The 17,712-nt window shown below is 51.4% G+C and overlaps 1 protein-coding gene across 4 annotated transcripts in view; it reads right to left on the reverse strand.

Annotated features, from left to right (window-relative positions):
* Positions 1-17,712, reverse strand: part of CSTPP1 (centriolar satellite-associated tubulin polyglutamylase complex regulator 1) — a 572,416-nt gene that overhangs the window by 125,706 nt on the left and 428,998 nt on the right. For all 4 annotated transcript variants that reach the window (XM_085646635.1, XM_085646636.1, XM_085646637.1 and 1 more), the window contains one exon: positions 5,199-5,308. In XM_085646635.1, the coding sequence (XP_085502761.1) occupies positions 5,199-5,308 (110 nt within the window). The remainder of the gene's footprint in view (positions 1-5,198; positions 5,309-17,712) is intronic.

The following is a 17,712-nucleotide window of genomic DNA, read 5'->3' on the forward strand; positions in this document are numbered from 1 at the left end:
GGAGAAAGAAGTGTCGATGGCTCTCCCTTGCCAGGTGCCGATCGCCCTCCAGCTCCCCCAGGCGCTGGCTCCACCCCCTGCTGGGTGTCTGGACTCCCTCATCCCGGACCCCCCGACCTCCAAGTGCGAGGGTCCGGACATCAAAGGGCGCCAGACCTATAACTAGGGCAGCTCCAGAGCAGGAAGGCAGTTGTATCCTGGAGTCGAGAGACACCGAGAAGAACTCAGCCTTGACGGACTACTGGCGCTGCCGTAGCCCTGCCTTGTGAAATATCGTCCTGCCTGCTGGCGCTGCCGCGGCCTTCTGCATCATCCATCCTCGTCGGGACCTGCTGGCGCTGCCGCGGACCGTTGTAACGACCACCTTCATCGGGACCTGCTGGCGCTGCCGCGGACCGTGTAACGACCACCTTCATCGGGACCTGCTGGCGCTGCCGCGGACCGTGTAACGACCACCCTCACCGGGACCTGCTGGCGCTGCAGCGGCCCGTCCAAGCTAGAACACCGAGCTCGAGGATTGTGAGCTATCCACCATACCATCTCAGCTACCAGATTGGTAACCAGACTGTCCCGCTACCCCCTTTTCCCAAACCAAGAGACTAGAATCGAGGGGACCCCTGAGTCCAGACCTCCTTGTACCATTTCATCGTACCTTAAGAAATCACCTATAAAGAACGTTAAATCCTATCCTTGTGTGGTGTATATCTGTGGGGGGGAAGTTATTCATCTGTACGATCGCTGGAGACGGCTCTCCCCGGAGACCTCTCCCCTTGTCCTCGGCCGACCCTCCCGGTCCGTCTAACAGCGGCGCTACGATAATCTGCGAGGGAACCCCGACGTAGGGATTCCCCCGCTTTTGCCGGTTCTGATAGCGGGTGCCCACCCCGCGTTGTGCCGCATCGTATCCTTAAAGAAACGGGAGCCTACCCCGTAGTGGAGTACCTCGCGGGTGCCCACCCCGCTTTTTGTGTTGTTTAAATTATCGGGAGCCTACCCCGTAGTTTCTGCGGCCACCGGGATCCCTGGTCCGCCGCGCTGCCTGCGGTGACCCGGAAGGGAATCCCGACAGCCTTTGGGTGGGCGGGGCCGAAGCCCGGAAGGGAAGCGCCGCGTCTTCCACCCCGCACGGGGACGACTGACTTCAAGTTCGGAGCCGGTCAGCTCCGCACCCAAGTCCCGGGTCCCAGGAGGGGGCTCGGGTGAAGCCCCGCGCCGAGATGAGGAAGCGCCGCCGGAGTCCCGGTGAGTGGGGACAGCCTTGTTGTGGGAAGCGCAAGGTCGCTCCGAGGCGGGGCACTCCTTTGTTGTGGAGAGCGCGAGAGGCGCTCCACCATAACAGGGCATTTGTTCGACGGGGAAGAGCGGCCCCGGAAGACAGCGGGCCGCTCCAACGTTGCCCCCACATTGGTCACAGAGCCCACCGAGGCTCCAACTAAGGGGGTATTTTCCTTTTTGGTGAAAAAGAGCAGCCCCGGAAGGCAGCGGGCCGCTCCAACGTTGCCCCCACATTGGTTACAGAGCCCACCGAGGCTCTAGGGGGCATTTCGTGTGGTTAGAGCCCAGGGAGGCTCCGCGTGAGTGCTGCATATTTGTTTGAGGAGGCACCGTGGTGCCCAGGCTCAGTCCCCACAGCTGCCCAGCACTTAGTGGGCAGCTGCAACGTTTAGGTTGTGGCCTTTACGCTTTGGCTTGCGCAGCCTGCGCAGCCTTGCCCTGACATTGGGACAAAGGGCGTCCTAGCCCCCCTACGAGGCCAGTTGGCCTAGGGACTGCCACAGGTGGTGGCTAATGTGAGCTTTGCGCTATTGTTCCTAACCTGCACCTCTGAATGTGTTTTATGCGTCATGTGCCTGGTGTTTACACCTCTGAATGTGTTGCGATGCATCATGTGTAATGTGCGTTTACCCCTACAGGTATTGTGATACTTAGGTGGTTGTTTTTCTCCTAGTACAGGTGGTGCTAGTGAGGTCCTGGTTCCCTGCGTGACATTTTCCTAAGGTGGTTAGGGTTGCGTAGGTGGTACTTACCTGTTACCAGTAGTTACTGGTTGTGTGCTACATGTGTTATTTTGTGCTACAGTAATTTTATATCCTATGCTCTAAGTGCTAAGTTCTAAAAGTGCTAATTCCTGACAGTGGTCCATGTGGCCCTGTCCCCTGTACATATAATCCCTTGTAAAATTCTGCCCAGTGCCAGTTGGCACAGTGTAAATTGTGTGAATATTATCTAATGTGTTTTGGTATAATACAAAGGCTATTTTTATATAATACCTTGTGTGGAGTTTCTTTTGTGGTGGGCCTTGGGTGTTGTTGCTGGGTGCGCGCGCAAACGCTTTACACATCGCCTCCGGGATAAGCCTGACTGCTCGTGCCAAGCTACCAAGGGGGTGAGCAGGGTTTATCTTTGGCGTGTAACTCCCCAGCCCTGACTAGAGTGGTGTTTTCTGCCTGGCTTTGGCGCAAGCCCTAGCCAACCAGAAATCCCATTTCTAACAAAGGGTATGCCTGGTTGGGGGCTGGCGGGTCAGGGAGGAGTGGCTAGCCCAATGTTATGGGCGCTGACTGTTTGGTCGGCCCAAGGGCCGACCAAACCAGTCATAGCACTCTCTGTTTTCTTCATAAAACGGCCTCCCCGTAGATGCCTGTAAGGACGGCGTCCTAGCCAATCACAACGCTGCCATTGTAGCGTTGTGATTGGCTTAGGGGAGACTGCATGCTTCTGCTTCCTGAGAGCAGAGAGCAGGAGACGCGATGCGGGAGTCCGGGATATGAGGCGAAGTGACTTTTTTTTAAATTAAATTTTATTAAATTAACTCCCCACCTCCTTCCCGCGCGCCCCCGCCCCTAACCATGATTAATGCCGGCCGGGACACCAATCCCTTAGTTTATGTTGTCTAAATGAGCAGATCCTATATAGATTTGGAGGAACTACACGACAAAGCAGAAACTCAGAATTGAATACATAACACCGTTGTTGGTAGCGCATTTTAATAATAAGAATTGATTTCTAAGCAAATTAACTCCTTTTGCAACATTAGGGTAATGAACGACTGTGGGGAAATCGCAATGCTCTGCTCTATACCTTGTAGTTTGCATGCAGCTGTTTGATGACGGTTAATAGCTCATTTCTCTATGTTAGGATTTTAACTTATAAACTGCAAGTAACAAAAGGATCTCTCTGACAAAAGCAGTACCCCACTGACCTATTTACATTATATGCACTGTGTGATCTGCATGGTACACGTTCTTAACAGCAGGCACACTAACTCACTGCACTACCTTAGGATGAGTCAAAACTTCCACTAGACAAATGTCCCATCTCTCTCTAGGAAGAACATTAAACACCGGAGTTATCTTGACATTTTTATTGTTGCCTGAAATTGCTGGAAATCAGAAAGAGGCAGCAGGTATTTTTCAAACCATAAAATACTTCCAAACAGGATGCCCCCACCCGAATGTCAATGCCTGGTGTGGTCGCACCGGTCGCACCGCCCCAGAATCATCTCTGACTCTCCATCTCACACCCTCTCTTCCTCCATCTCACACCCTATGACCCCCACCCTCTGACCCTCCATCTCACACCCTGTGAGCCTCCACCTCAAACCCTGTGACCCTCCATCTCACAACCTGTGACCCTCACCCTCGGACCCTGCATCTCCCACCCTATGACCCTCACCCTCTGACCCTCCAGCTCACACCCTATGACCCTCACCTTCTGACCCTCCATCTCACACCCTGTGACCTTCCATCTCATACCCTGTGACTTTCACCCTCTGACCCTACATCACACACCCTGCGACCCTCCCCTCACAGACTGTGACCCTCCACCTCACACCCTGGGACCCTCCATCTCACACCCTGTGACACTCACCCTCAGACCCTCCATCTCACACCCTGGGACTCTCCCCTCACACCCTGGGACCCTCCATCTCACACCCAGTGGCCCTCACCCTCTGACACTACATCTCGCACCCTGTCACCCTCTATCTCACACCCTGGGACTCTCCATCACACACCCTCTGACCCTGAACCTCACACCCTGTGACCATCACCCTGTGAGCCTCCACCTCACACCCTGTGACCCTCCATCACACACCCAGTGACCCTCGCCCTCGGACCCTCCATCTCACATCCCGTGACCCTCACCCTCTGAACCTCCATCTCACATCCTGTGACCCTGAACCTCACACCCTGGGACCCTCCACCTCACACCCTGTGACCCTCCATGACACACCCTCTGACCCTTACCCTAGGACCCTTCATCTCACACCCTGTGAACCTCTAGCTCACAGTCTCTCTTCCTCCATCTCACACCCTCTGATCCTCCACCTCACACCCTGGCACCCTCCATCACACACCCTCTGACCCTTCATCTCACACCCTGTGAACCTCCACCTCACAATCTGTGACCCATCAGCTCACAGCCTCTCTTCCTCCATCTCACACCCTCTGACCCTCCACCTGACGCCCTCTGACCCTCCATCGTACACCCTCTGACCCTCACCCTAGGACCCTCCATCTCACGCCCTCTGACCCTCATCCTAGGACCCTCCATCGCACACCCTCTGACCCTCACCCTCTGATCCTCCATCTCACATCCTGTGACCCTGACCCTCTGACCCTTCATCTCACACCCTGTGAACCTCCCCCTCACAGCCTGTGACCCTCAAGCTCACAGTCTCTCTTCCTCCATCTCGCACCCTCTGACCCTCCACCTGACGCCATCTGACCCTCCATCACACACCATCTGACCCTCACCCTAGGACCCTCCATCTCATACCCTCACCCTAGGACCCTCCATCTCACGCCCTCTGACCCTCACCCTAGGACCCTCCATCGCACACCCTCTGACCCTCACCCTCGATCCTCCATCTCACATCCTGTGACCCTCACCCTCTGACTCTTCATCTCACACCCTGTGAACCTCCCCCTCACAGCCTGTGACCCTCCAGCTCACAGTCTCTCTTCCTCCATCTCGCACCCTCTGACCCTCCACCTGACGCCATCTGACCCTCCATCGCACGCCCTCTGACCCTCACCCTAGGACCCTCCATCTCACGCCCTCACCCTAGGACCCTCCATCTCACGCCCTCTGACCCTCATCCTGTAACCCTCCATCTCACACCACGTCGCTCTCATCTCACGCCCTCCCTCACACCCCTAGCAGCGTCTCGAAGCGGAAGTGGGCGCTATACTCACCGACGGCCTTGTTGATCTCGGGGTGCTTGGCCAGCGTCATCAGCAGTCCGTAGAAGGTGAGCTTCTGGACACGGCTCAGCACCTCCTTGAGTAGGGCAGGAGGAGGCCGGCTGTGGAGAGAGGGGAGGGCAATCAGTGTCCGCCAGGGGGCAGTGAGGAGGAAAAAACAGAAATGGTCAACTCGGGGAATGCAGGGAAGGGATGAAGGTCTGACCCAGGGGTCCAAAGAGGTACCAAGTGAATGAGGAATAACCCTGTGGGTAGACGAGTGGACTGTCGGGTCCAGACACAGGGGAGGGAGGGTGGGGTCATTAAGGGAAGAAACAAGCCGGTGGGCGTTTTTAAATGAGGTGCCCTCCCAGGGACGCACAAAAAAAGAAGCAGTTAAGATATGTTATGTTAAAAAGATTTATAGAGCGCACATACATTACTCCCAAAGGAGTATTTTCGCGCTAAGCGGAAACAAAAGGGAAAGCAGCTATTCAAAAGACCCGAGATATTAGCAATTTTTTTTAACTTTCAGATTCACTGCAAACATGAATGTATAGAGGAAACCTCTTCCAATCGTGGGGGGCTAGATAGGAAGGAGTAGTTTCTTTTCTGTAACTCCAGTTCTGTAGTAGGGGTATCTCTGTTATAGTCATAATCTAGTGAATAGTCCCGCCCATGTGCGCGGACCCCGGAGCAATAAAAATAATCTCTTAAGTTGTCAAGCCATGCAGACCTGCATCTACACTTAAGAGAGAATTTCAAAGACAGATAATGCAGCCTATATCCACAGGCTACACTGTCCAGTACTTCAACTAGAAAGAATTCCACCAGCAACCACCAACAGCACTGCCTGTCCAGCTTTTTCCATAGAGAAAAACCTGCCTCTACCAGCAAAAGCCTCTGGAATGATAGAGAGGAAGGAATGGACAGACAAGCCCCATAGGCTGCCTTTATGTGGCTCAGAACAGGATACTGTGACTTTAAGAAAACTTTCCAGAACTTTCCCAGTATCCCAGAATGCACAGCAGGTCCCTTTTACTTTCAGTTCTTTTTGAAGGCGTAGCACGCCAGACCTGTAGCATTCCTTATATTAACATTCATCTCTCCACCGGGGAGGAGGGCGGGCGCTTATGACTATAACAGAGATACCCCTACTACAGAACTTGAGTTACAGAAAAGAAACTACTCCTTCTGTAGTAGGGGATCTCTGTGTATAGTCATAATCTAGTGAATAGAATGGCAAGCCCATCCCCACACAAACGGCGGTGGAGAAGAGTACAAAATAATACCACTACTGTGCGAACAAATTTCGCAGCGAAGCCTGCCCAACCTGAGCATCTGCCCTGGCATCCGCGTCCAGACAGTAATGCGCAGCAAAGGTATGGACGGACTTCCAAGTGGCCGCCTTGCAGATTTCTGCAATCGGAACATTACGTAGCAAAGCAGTTGTGGCAGCTTTGCCCCTGGTGGAATGAGCCTTAGGTTTACCCCCTAAGGTCTTATTAGCCTTTTGGTAACACAACTGTATACAGGACAATCCACCGAGAGACGGACTGTTTGGAGGTAGCAAGACCGGTCCTGACATCCATAATTGATAAACAATTGGTCTGACCTACGAATCTCTTTGGTCTTATCAAGATAAAACTTCAACACCCTCCTAACGTCCAGGGAATGTAGAGACCTTTCCGCTGGAGAAGAAGGATTCTGAAAAAACGTAGGTAAAGTTATGGTCTGGTTAACATGAAAATCAGATATAACCTTAGGAAGAAATTTAGGGTGAGTGCGCATAACAACCTTAGCAGCATGAAATACAGTATAAGGTTCTCGGCAACACAACGCCTGAAGTTCACTCACCCTGCGGGCCGATGTAATGGCCACTAGGAACGCCGCCTTCCAGGACAGGTGCTGCAACGAAGCCTTGTGTATAGGTTCAAAAGGCTCCTTCATCAATCTGGACAGCACCACATTCAATTCCCAGGAAGGCGAGGGAAGTCTGACAGGAGGGAACACCTTCTTCAAGCCTTCCAAAAAATCCTTGATCACAGGGATCTGAAAGAAGGAAGTCTGTGAAGGGCATTTCCTGTAAGCAGTCAAAGCAGCGAGATGAACCTTAATGGAGTGGAAATTAAGGCCAGACTGTGCCAAATGCAAAAGATACGGAAGGATGACATCTTCCTTACAGGTCTTCGGGTCAAAGTTCTTGGATTTGCACCAGATGCAGAATCTCTTCCACTTATAAGCATAGGAAGTCCTAGTGGAAGGACGTTTAGACTCCTTCAGTATGTCCATACAATCTTCTGGTAGATTCAAATGGCCATATTGCACTATCTCAGGAGCCATGCCGCCAAACTCAAAGACGAGAGGTTGGGATGCACCATCCGCCCCCCGAACTTCGTGAGAAGGTCCGGCCTGCACGGCAGCCGCATGTGAGGAAGGAGAGACCGGTGAAGCAGGTCCGTGAACCACCACTGCCTGGGCCATTCCGGGGCAATCAGGATCATCCGCGCCCCGGACTTGGACAGTTTGATGAGCCCCGCCGGAATCAGGGGACTGGGTGGAAAAGCGTACAGAAAGCTGTTCGACCAGTCGATCCATAGCGCATTCCCCAGCGTCCCCTTCTGGTAGTACCTGGATGCGAAGTCTCGGCATTTGCTGTTTTCGGCGGTGGCGAACAGATCTACGTCTGGAGTTCCCCACCTTGCGAAGACCTCTCCTAGTACCTCGTCATTTATGACCCATTCGTGGTTCTCCTGAAGCAGCCTGCTCAGTGCGTCCGCCTGAACATTCTGCACCCCTGGCAGATGCGTGGCCATGATCATCAGTCCCCGGGCCAGAAGCCAGCGCCAGATCGCCTGCGCCTCCTGCGACAGAGTGCGTGATCTCGACCCCCCTTGCTTGTTGAGGTAATACATCGTGGTTGTATTGTCCGTCTGTATCAGCAACGAGTTGGTCTGGAAGGACGGATGGAAGGCCTTCAATGCCAAGTACACGGCTCTGAGTTCCAGGAAATTGATGTGGTACGTCGACTCCACCGGGGACCACTTTCCTTGTATCTGTAAGTCTCCGGAGTGCGCTCCCCAACCTTGGAGAGACGCATCCGTCACGATAGTCGTCTCGGGAATGTCCTTGTGGAAGGGAACCCCCCTGAGGAGATTCTCCGCCGAACACCACCATTTCAGAGACTGAAGAGCATGTAGAGCCAGCCAGATCTTGTCGTCCCAAGAACCTGTTCTCTGATCCCATTGATCCTCCAAGCACTCCTGCAGTGGTCTCATGTGCAGCCGTGCGTGCGGCGTGAGGAAGATACAGGAGGCCATCGACCCCAGCAGCGAAGACACCTTCCTCACTGTCGCCGATGGAGCGGCCATGAGGTCCTGAGCCTTCCGAAGGAGCGATAACCGTCTCTCCTCCGAAGGAGACACGCTTGCTGACCGTGTATCGATGGAGGCCCCCAAGTACTGTATGCACTGGACTGGAGTCGGGACAGATTTTGACATGTTGACGTGTAACCCCAGCCTGTTCAAGAGAAGGCACGTCCTCCGGAAGTGCGCCTGCGCTTCCGAAAAAGATGAGGCCTTGATCAACCAGTCGTCCAGGTACGGGTAGACAAACACCTTGTTCCTTCGCAGGTGCGCCGCTACCACTGCCATGCACTTCGAGAAGGTCCTTGGAGCAGACTTTAGCCCGAATGGCAGTACTGTGTAATGATAATGATTGGCGCCGACTTGGAATCGCAGGAACTTCCTGTGTTTCCATGCAATGGGCACATGGAAGTACGCATCTTGTAGGTCTATGGCACAGAGCCAGTCTCCCCGTTGCAGCTGAGGGTAAATCTGATGCAACGACTGTGAGAAGTTGGCCTGATGTATGATGTCACTAGTTCTAGTGTACACCTTATATCAGTCCAAATACCCTTATGGTGATTGGTTGTAAAGTCAACCTTATAGACCAGCTATCCTAGTGGTAGCATGGACAAGAGCAGTCTTAGGCTAAACTCTGAATGGCATGTGAAGCCAGCTGTGATACCATATATAATCCCTTGAATACCAAATGAAAGGACACCACAACAGATATATATATAAAATAAAGTGTATTTATTCTAGTCAAACCCTCAGCACTCTTTATGAGATTAGAGGTAAGTACAACACAGTCTTATTTAAGCATACATTAAGTCACACAGGTAAGTAATACAGTTAGGCCATAGGGCCAAGCAAACCATATACTAAGTAAGTGGTATAAGGACCACTGTCACGGAAATAGAATAGGCCTAGGCCTAGGGAATCGCTGGGGCTACACTACACTAGCTTTAGATAGGAAGTGGGAGGCCCACGGGATTCGTGTGCAGAGTGGAAACACTCACGCGTAATGCGTAAAAGTCACTAGCAATAGTACAGTTTAGAAAACGATAGATTTAGGACACTTCCGGAGTAGCTAGGAAGTCGAGACTGGAAAACTAGACACTAGGATAGTCACTATCCTGATGAGCACCAGAGTACCCAAGTTACCCAGGCTGCGGGTGCATAGGGGTGAAGTTGCGTCGGTTTTCGTCGTCGACTCCTATGGATGCCTGAAGAAAGATGCTGACAGGCAGTCAGTGAAGAGTGTCCGGTGGATCCCAAGGCTGGGATCAAGAAGAGAGGAGACCTGCAAGCAGAGGGGACAGAGTCATGGTCACTAGCCAGTGACCACGTGGAACCAGGAAGGAACCAGGCGATGTCGTGAAGATTGCAGGTGAAGGGGAAGCTTGTCGCTGCAGCCAGGAGGACCAGGAAGCGTCGAGGATGACCAGGACCAGGAGGCGAGCTGTCCCACGAAGGCTCTTGCTGTCGGCGGCGTCGAAGTTGGACTAGGACTCACCAAGCCTTGGCAAGCGGAACCCATGAAGAACGGAGGACTTGCTTCTGGTGCAGACCAGGAAGGTCTGGGGTGCTTCTTCTTTGCAGAGAAGCGGGAGCCAGTCTGGAGGAGCCAAACCAGCACAGAAGATTTCAGGGTGCGTCGTCACAAAGGCCACTAGCCAGCGGGCAAGCAACCGGACAGACGCAGCAAGCAGGAAAATGCAGAAGGGCCCCAAGCAGGACTCGTGGAGTGTGGGGGGCTGATCTTCGGTGCAGATGATGCTTGGGGTTGGGGCTTCTCAATCCCCGGTGCACAACTTCGAGGGTGCCTCAGAAGCTGCGCTTGAAGTTACTAGCCACTTTTCCCAGGTAGCCGGTCCCACGTCGCTCGTCGCCTCCACGGATCTCAGCTCTGCTGTGGATGTGGATCAGGGTCGGAGAAGTCTGGAAGTCAAGGCTCTGGTCGGGCTCTGCAGTCGGTTCCTCGTAGAACGTGGGCAAAGCAAAGGGTAGTCTCTTGATGGTGCCTGTTTGCACAGGGTAGCCACTCCTTGGCCACAAGGGAGATTCTTCAGTCTTCTTCTTTCGCCGAATGTCGAAGGTCCAGAGTTTCTGTTCAAGTTTGCAGGTTCAGGATAATCTAAAGTCTTGAGGCCCAACTCCCACTCTTATACTAATCTGGGGGGCTGGGATACCTGCTAGGTCACGCCTTATGGGTGGGACCTGGGAGGGGGTGGTTACACCCACTTCCCTTTGTCCAGTTTCGCGCCAGAGCTGGGGCTGGAGTGCCCCAGCGCCGGTTTGAACTGGACTATGCAAGGAACACCTTGTGTGCCCCAGGCATGTCTCATTCCTTTCAGCCCACCCTGCCCCAATACACTAAAGGCTGTCTGGGGAGGTGCTAGCACCTCCCCAAGCAGGAAACCTATTGTCCAGGCCTCCCTGGCTGGGATCACTCCCAGCTGCAGGAGGTCAGACTTGTGTCGTGGCAGCAGCATCCATTTTGTGATGCTGAGGCTTTGGTCAGAGGCTAACAGTGAAGTATGATTTTAACATGTCTTTCCCTCTAGAAGGGGGGAATAATATCCTCATGTCCAGAAATGGCATGGGGGTATTATTCCACAGTGTTAGACACCTTACACGACATGTTTCGATAAAGCCAAACCATAGTTACCATAACCGTCTAAGATTATAAGGCACTTTAAGAGTATATGGTAGGCTATATCATAGAACAGCTATAAGGACTTGGTTCCGAAAGCTGCAGACAGGCTCAGCTCATGCTAGAGCACCATCTCACATGTTAACAAGCACTCTGCCTCCAGGATTGTTAAGGCCTGCCATAGGAGTGACTGATAGGTACACATGTGTCTATATGTAAGTTAGGTATAGGAATACTACACCTAGGCAAGGGGTGATTACACGACCTTGCCCCAGCTGAGTGATCAGCCAGTTGTGTCAAAATGGAAGGCCAGGCCAGGGGTGGCATAATACATGCTGCAGCCCCTGGTAGGCCTAGGGTACACCCATGCCCTGGGTACCTAGGGTACACTGTACAGGGGCCAATAAGGTGATCCTATCCAAATGGGTTATGTACCTAAAGTACATAGTATTAATTTAGAGAGAGAACAGCAGGGCTGTGGGTCTGATTAGCAGGCCCACAGCCACATCTAAGTCGAAAACCAGTAAAGCAAAAGCAAAAAGTGGGGGTGAACATAGAAAGCAGACCCTACTCTCCTACACAACCCCCCCCCCCCAAACTTAGGGACATTAAACTAACCTTGACCAGTTGAGTCTTCATGTTCTAAGTGGAAATATCTGGAGAGTCCATCTGCATTGGCATGGTCAGTCCCAGGTCTATGTTCCACTGTGAAGTCCATCCCCTGTAGGGAAATGGACCACCTAAGAAGTTTGGGATTTTCACCCTTCATCTGATTTAGCCACAAGAGGGGCTTATGGTCTGTCTGAATCTTGAAGTGAGTGCCAAACAAGTATGGCCTCAGCTTCTTCAGGGCCCAAACCACAGCAAAGGCCTCCCTCTCAATAGCTGACCAACGTTTCTCTCTAGGGGTCAGCCTTCTACTTATAAAAGCAATGGGCTGGTCTTGACCATCTACATTCAGTTGTGAAAGAACAGCTCCCACACCTAACTCAGAAGCATCTGTCTGGACAATGAACTCTTTGGAGTAGTCTGGACTTTTCAGAATAGGTGCACTGCACATGGCCTGCTTCAGGTCATCAAATGCTTTTTGACAGCTTACTGTCCACTGAACTTTCTTTGGCATCTTCTTGGAGGTCAAGTCATTAAGTGGTGTCACTATGGACCCATAGTTCTTAACAAACTTTCTGTAGTACCCAGTCAGGCCCAAGAAAGCTCTGACCTGAGTCTGGGTAGTTGGAGGAGTCCAGTCCTTTATGGTCTGGATCTTGCTCTCCAGTGGTTGAACCTGACCCCCACCAACTAGGTGGCCCAGGTATACAACCTTGATCTGCCCTATCTGGCACTTAGTGGCCTTGATAGTGAGGCCTGCCTTTTGCAGGGCCTCTAAAACATTCCTCAAGTGGACCAGGTGATCCTCCCAGGTGGAGCTAAAGACAGCAATATCATCAAGATAAGCTGCACAATAATCATCCAACCCAGTAAGGACTTGATTCACCAACCTTTGGAAAGTGGCAGGTGCATTCTTCAAACCAAAGGGCATTACCACAAATTGATAATGTCCTCCTGGGGTAGAGAAAGCAGTTTTGGCCTTTGCACTCTCAGCTAGTCTGATTTGCCAGTAGCCTGCTGTCAGGTCAAATGTGCTCAAAAACTTAGCAGCTGCCAGTCTGTCAATGAGCTCATCTGCCCTAGGTATTGGGTGGGCATCTGTCCTAGTGACAGCATTGAGACCTCTGTAATCCACGCAAAACCTCATCTCTCTCTTACCATCTTGGGTGTGAGGTTTTGGCACAAGAACTACAGGACTAGCCCAAGGGCTCTCTGAAGGTTCAATGACTCCCAGCTCCAACATCTTTTGTACCTCAACTTTTATGCAGTCCCTGACATGGTCAGGTTGCCTGTAGATTTTACTCTTCACAGGCAGACTGTCACCAGTGTCCACCTCATGGGTGCACCAGTTTGTCTGACTTGGGGTCAGAGAGAACATATGTCTGTAGGATTGCAGAACTTGTCTGCAGTCCTGTTGCTGATGGACAGTGAGGCTGTCAGAAAAGACCACACCATCAACTGAGCCATCATCAGGGTTCTGAGTCAACAGGTCTGGGAGAGGATCACTCTCTTCCTCCTGCCCCTCATCTGTAGCCATGAGTAGCCCCATGTCTGCCCTGTCAACATATGCCTTCAATCTGTTGACATGAAGCACCCTGTGGGGGCTTCTGGGAGTCCCAAGGTCCCCCAAGTAGGTGACTTCTCCCTTTTTCTCAACAATAGTGTGGGGTCCAGACCATTTGTCTTGGAGTGCTGCTGGGGCCACTGGCTCCAACACCCACACTTTCTGTCCTGGCTGGTAAACAGTCAGTACAGCCTTTTGGTCATGCCAAGCTTTTTGGAGTTCTTGGCTTGCCTCAAGGTTTTTAGAAGCCTTCTTCATATACTCTGCCATCCTGGAGCGGAGACCAAGTACATAATCCACTATGTCTAGTTTGGGTTGTCTGAGAGGTCTCTCCCATCCTTCCCTCACCAAACACAGGGGTCCTCTTACAGGATGCCCAAACAAAAGCTCAAAAGGGCTGTAGCCAACCCCCTTTTGTGGGACCTCTCTGTAAGCAAACAGAAGGCAGGGTAAAAGGATGTCCCATCTTCGCCTAAGCTTGTCTGGTAATCCTTTTATCATTCCCTTTAGGGTCTTGTTGAATCTCTCAACAAGCCCATTGCACTGTGGGTGATAGGGTGTGGTGAACTTGTAGTTAACACCACACTCCTTCCACATTGCAGTCAAGTATCCTGACATGAAGTTGGCACCTCTGTCAGAAATGACCTCCTTTGGAAAGCCCACTCTGGAGAATACTCCAAGCAGGGCCCTTGCCACAACAGGAGCTGTTGTGGTCCTCAGGGGAATTGCTTCTGGGTACCTGGTGGCATGGTCCACTATCACCAGTATGAATCTGTGCCCAGATGCTGTTTGTGGGTCCATTGGTCCTACAATATCTATGCCCACTCTTTCAAAGGGGACCCCCACCACAGGTAGTGGTATGAGGGGGGCCTTTGTGGTGCCACCTGATTTGCCACTGGCTTGGCAGGTGACACAGGAGCGACAAAACTCCTTAGTATCTTCTGACATATGGGGCCAGTGAAAGTGAGGGACAAGCCTGTCCCAAGTCTTGTTCTGGCCTAGATGTCCTGCAAGGGGAATATCATGGGCCAAGGTAAGAAGGAAGCCTCTGAACTTCAGTGGTATGACCAACATCCTGGATGCACCAGGCTTGGGGTCTCTAGCCTCTGAATACAGTAGCCCTTCATCCCAATACACTCTATGGGTACCTTGAGCATTCCCTGTAGCCTCAGCAGCAGCCAGCTGTCTGAGGGGTTCAAGAGAGGGGCAGTCTAATTGAGCCTGCCTCAGATCTGCCCTTGAAGGTCCCCCTGTCCCAAGAAACTCAACCTGATCAGGTTCAAGTTCTTCTAGGACAGTTCCTTCAGGGCTCTCAGAATCATCCTCCTGGGAGGGCTGATCCACCACCTGAGGCAGGGGGGAAGGCACAGCCTTAACCCTTCTGCTCTTTCTCTTGGGTTGTGACTGGTCCATAGTTTCAGGATCCAGCACTTGTTCAGTGGTGCACTTTTTGGCCTGTGACCTGGTCACAGCAAGGACATGTGCATCTATCCCCAGCATTTCTGCATGGGTCCTATACTCCACTTCAGACCAAACTGAAGTTTCAAGATCATTGCCCAGTAAACACTCTACAGGAAGGTCTGAACTAACAACAACTTTCTTGAGGCCAGTTACCCCTCCCCGGGAGAAGTTAACAATAGCCACACTATGGGAGGTAGTGGCATTGCTAGCGTTGGTCACTAGGTAATTCTCACCTAGTATGATCTGTCCAGGGTCCACAAAAGCAGGTGTCACCATTGTGACACTAGCCCCAGTGTCCCTGTAGGCCTGAGCCATTCTTTGGTTGATAAAAGGAGTCTGTCTGTACTTGCCCAGGTTACTGGGGCCTACAGTAGAGGACAAAGCTAAGTCCCCATCACAGATCAGAACAGCCTGAGTAGGTACACTGACTAGGCCAGAATCCTCCTCAGTTCCCAGGGTTAACCCTACTACACCCTTTTGCTGGGAACCACCACTTACAGCTGAACTAGGGGGTACAGTTGCCATGGTTTCTTTTGGCCATCTTTCTTTTTATCCTTTTTGGGACCACCCTCCCCCTGAGCCTTTTGGGGGCCTGGTGAAGACTTCTGGTCTTTTTGTTTCTGCTCATTACCCTTCTGGTCTGCCTTTTTCTGATCACCGCCCTGGTTCTGGTTTTTCTGCTTAACTCTAGCCCTGACCCATCTATCTGCCTTCTTTCCCAATTCTTGGGGAGAAGTCAGATCAGAATCAATCAGGTGTTGATGCAATAGCTGGTTTTGACAGTTGTTAAGTATTTGTTCTCTCATGATCAAATTATACAATCCTGTATAGTCCTTAACCTTACTTCCCATTAGCCAGCCTTCCAGAGCCTTAGTGGCACAATCTACAAAGTCAGTCCAGTCCTGAGTCTGTGTCTTCTGGGTATCCCTGAACAACAACCTGTATTGTTCAGTGGTTAGGCCAAACCCATCAATCAGAGCACTCTTCAGGACAGTGTAATTATCTGCATCCTCATCACTAACTGTGAGGAGCTTGTCTCTACCTTTCTCAGAGAAGGAGAGCCACAAGATAGCTGCCCACTGACTTTGGGGTACCTGCTGTACTTTGCAAGCTCTCTCCAAAGCAGTTATCCATTTGTGAATGTCATCCCCACACTTGTAGGGAGGGACAATCTTGCTCAGGTTTCTGTTATCATAGTGCCTGTCTCTATCCTTAGGGATATTGCTGCCACCAGTGGGTTCTGACCCACTCAACTTTTGTTCTCTAGCCAGAGCAAGCTTCTCCTTGGCAAGGGCAAGTTCTTCCCTCTGAATCCTCAGATTAGCCTCCCTCATTCTGGCTTCATGCTCCTTTCTCTCGGGTGAAGTCATTCCCCTGTGAGAGGAAGCATTAGAGATGCTAGAGACATGGGAGTGGATGGATTCCCTTGAAGGGGATCTGTCCCTCCTGTTTCTCTGGTTAAGCCCACTTGGGGGTCTGTATGGGGGGACCCCATGCAAACTCCCATGTAAACTTAGGTTAGCCTGGCTAAGTCTTCCTACTTGGCCCCGACTGTCTACCTCTCCATCTGAAGTCCCATCTGACTCCTCTGTGGTGGGTAGACCCTCCTCTGTACCTAGGGTACCTGCCTGAGAGGCCCTAAGAGCATCATACTCCTCTAGGAGTTGTCTTAACTGAAGGAGGGTAGGGTTTGCACCCTGTTTTATTCCTCTGGAGGTACACAATTGTCTCATCTCCTGGAATGTTAAGGTATCATATCTAGAGGGGTCTTCTGCAGACCTGACCCTCCTGAGGGAGCATCTACTTGATCTCCTCTCAGAGACATGATCTAGTGAGGGTGTGGTGTGTGCACCTACCTACACTAGTTGTTTCTACTAAACCTCTCTGGTAGTTGTAGTCAGGGTGTGTTACTCCCTTCAACCTACAACTACTAAGTCCAGTAGGACTTAAGTATTATAATCTATGTTATATGTACCTAGACAATATCTGTGTGATCTTTCAATTTAGTATCTCAAGATTACAATGGTATTACAACAGCAAGCTCAGATCCCAACCGCTGCTCACCAATGTGAGAAGTTGGCCTGATGTATGATGTCACTAGTTCTAGTGTACACCTTATATCAGTCCAAATACCCTTATGGTGATTGGTTGTAAAGTCAACCTTATAGACCAGCTATCCTAGTGGTAGCATGGACAAGAGCAGTCTTAGGCTAAACTCTGAATGGCATGTGAAGCCAGCTGTGATACCATATATAATCCCTTGAATACCAAATGAAAGGACACCACAACAGATATATATATAAAATAAAGTGTATTTATTCTAGTCAAACCCTCAGCACTCTTTATGAGATTAGAGGTAAGTACAACACAGTCTTATTTAAGCATACATTAAGTCACACAGGTAAGTAATACAGTTAGGCCATAGGGCCAAGCAAACCATATACTAAGTAAGTGGTATAAGGACCACTGTCACGGAAATAGAATAGGCCTAGGCCTAGGGAATCGCTGGGGCTACACTACACTAGCTTTAGTTAGGAAGTGGGAGGCCCACGGGATTCGTGTGCAGAGGGAAACACTCACGCGTAATGCGTAAAAGTCACTAGCAATAGTACAGTTTAGAAAACGATAGATTTAGGACACTACCGGAGTAGCTAGGAAGTCGAGACTGGAAAACTAGACACTAGGATAGTCACTATCCTGATGAGCACCGGAGTACCCAAGTTACCTAGCCCACAGGCTGCGGGTGCATAGGGGTGAAGTTGCGTCGGTTTTCGTCGTCGACTCCTATGGATGCCTGAAGAAAGATGCTGACAGGCAGTCAGTGAAGAGTGTCCGGTGGATCCCAAGGCTGGGATCAAGAAGAGAGGAGACCTGCAAGCAGAGGGGACAGAG

This window comes from Triturus cristatus, chromosome 3_1 (assembly GCF_964204655.1).
Source record: "Triturus cristatus chromosome 3_1, aTriCri1.1, whole genome shotgun sequence".
In the NCBI taxonomy this organism is placed as follows: domain Eukaryota; kingdom Metazoa; phylum Chordata; class Amphibia; order Caudata; family Salamandridae; genus Triturus; species Triturus cristatus.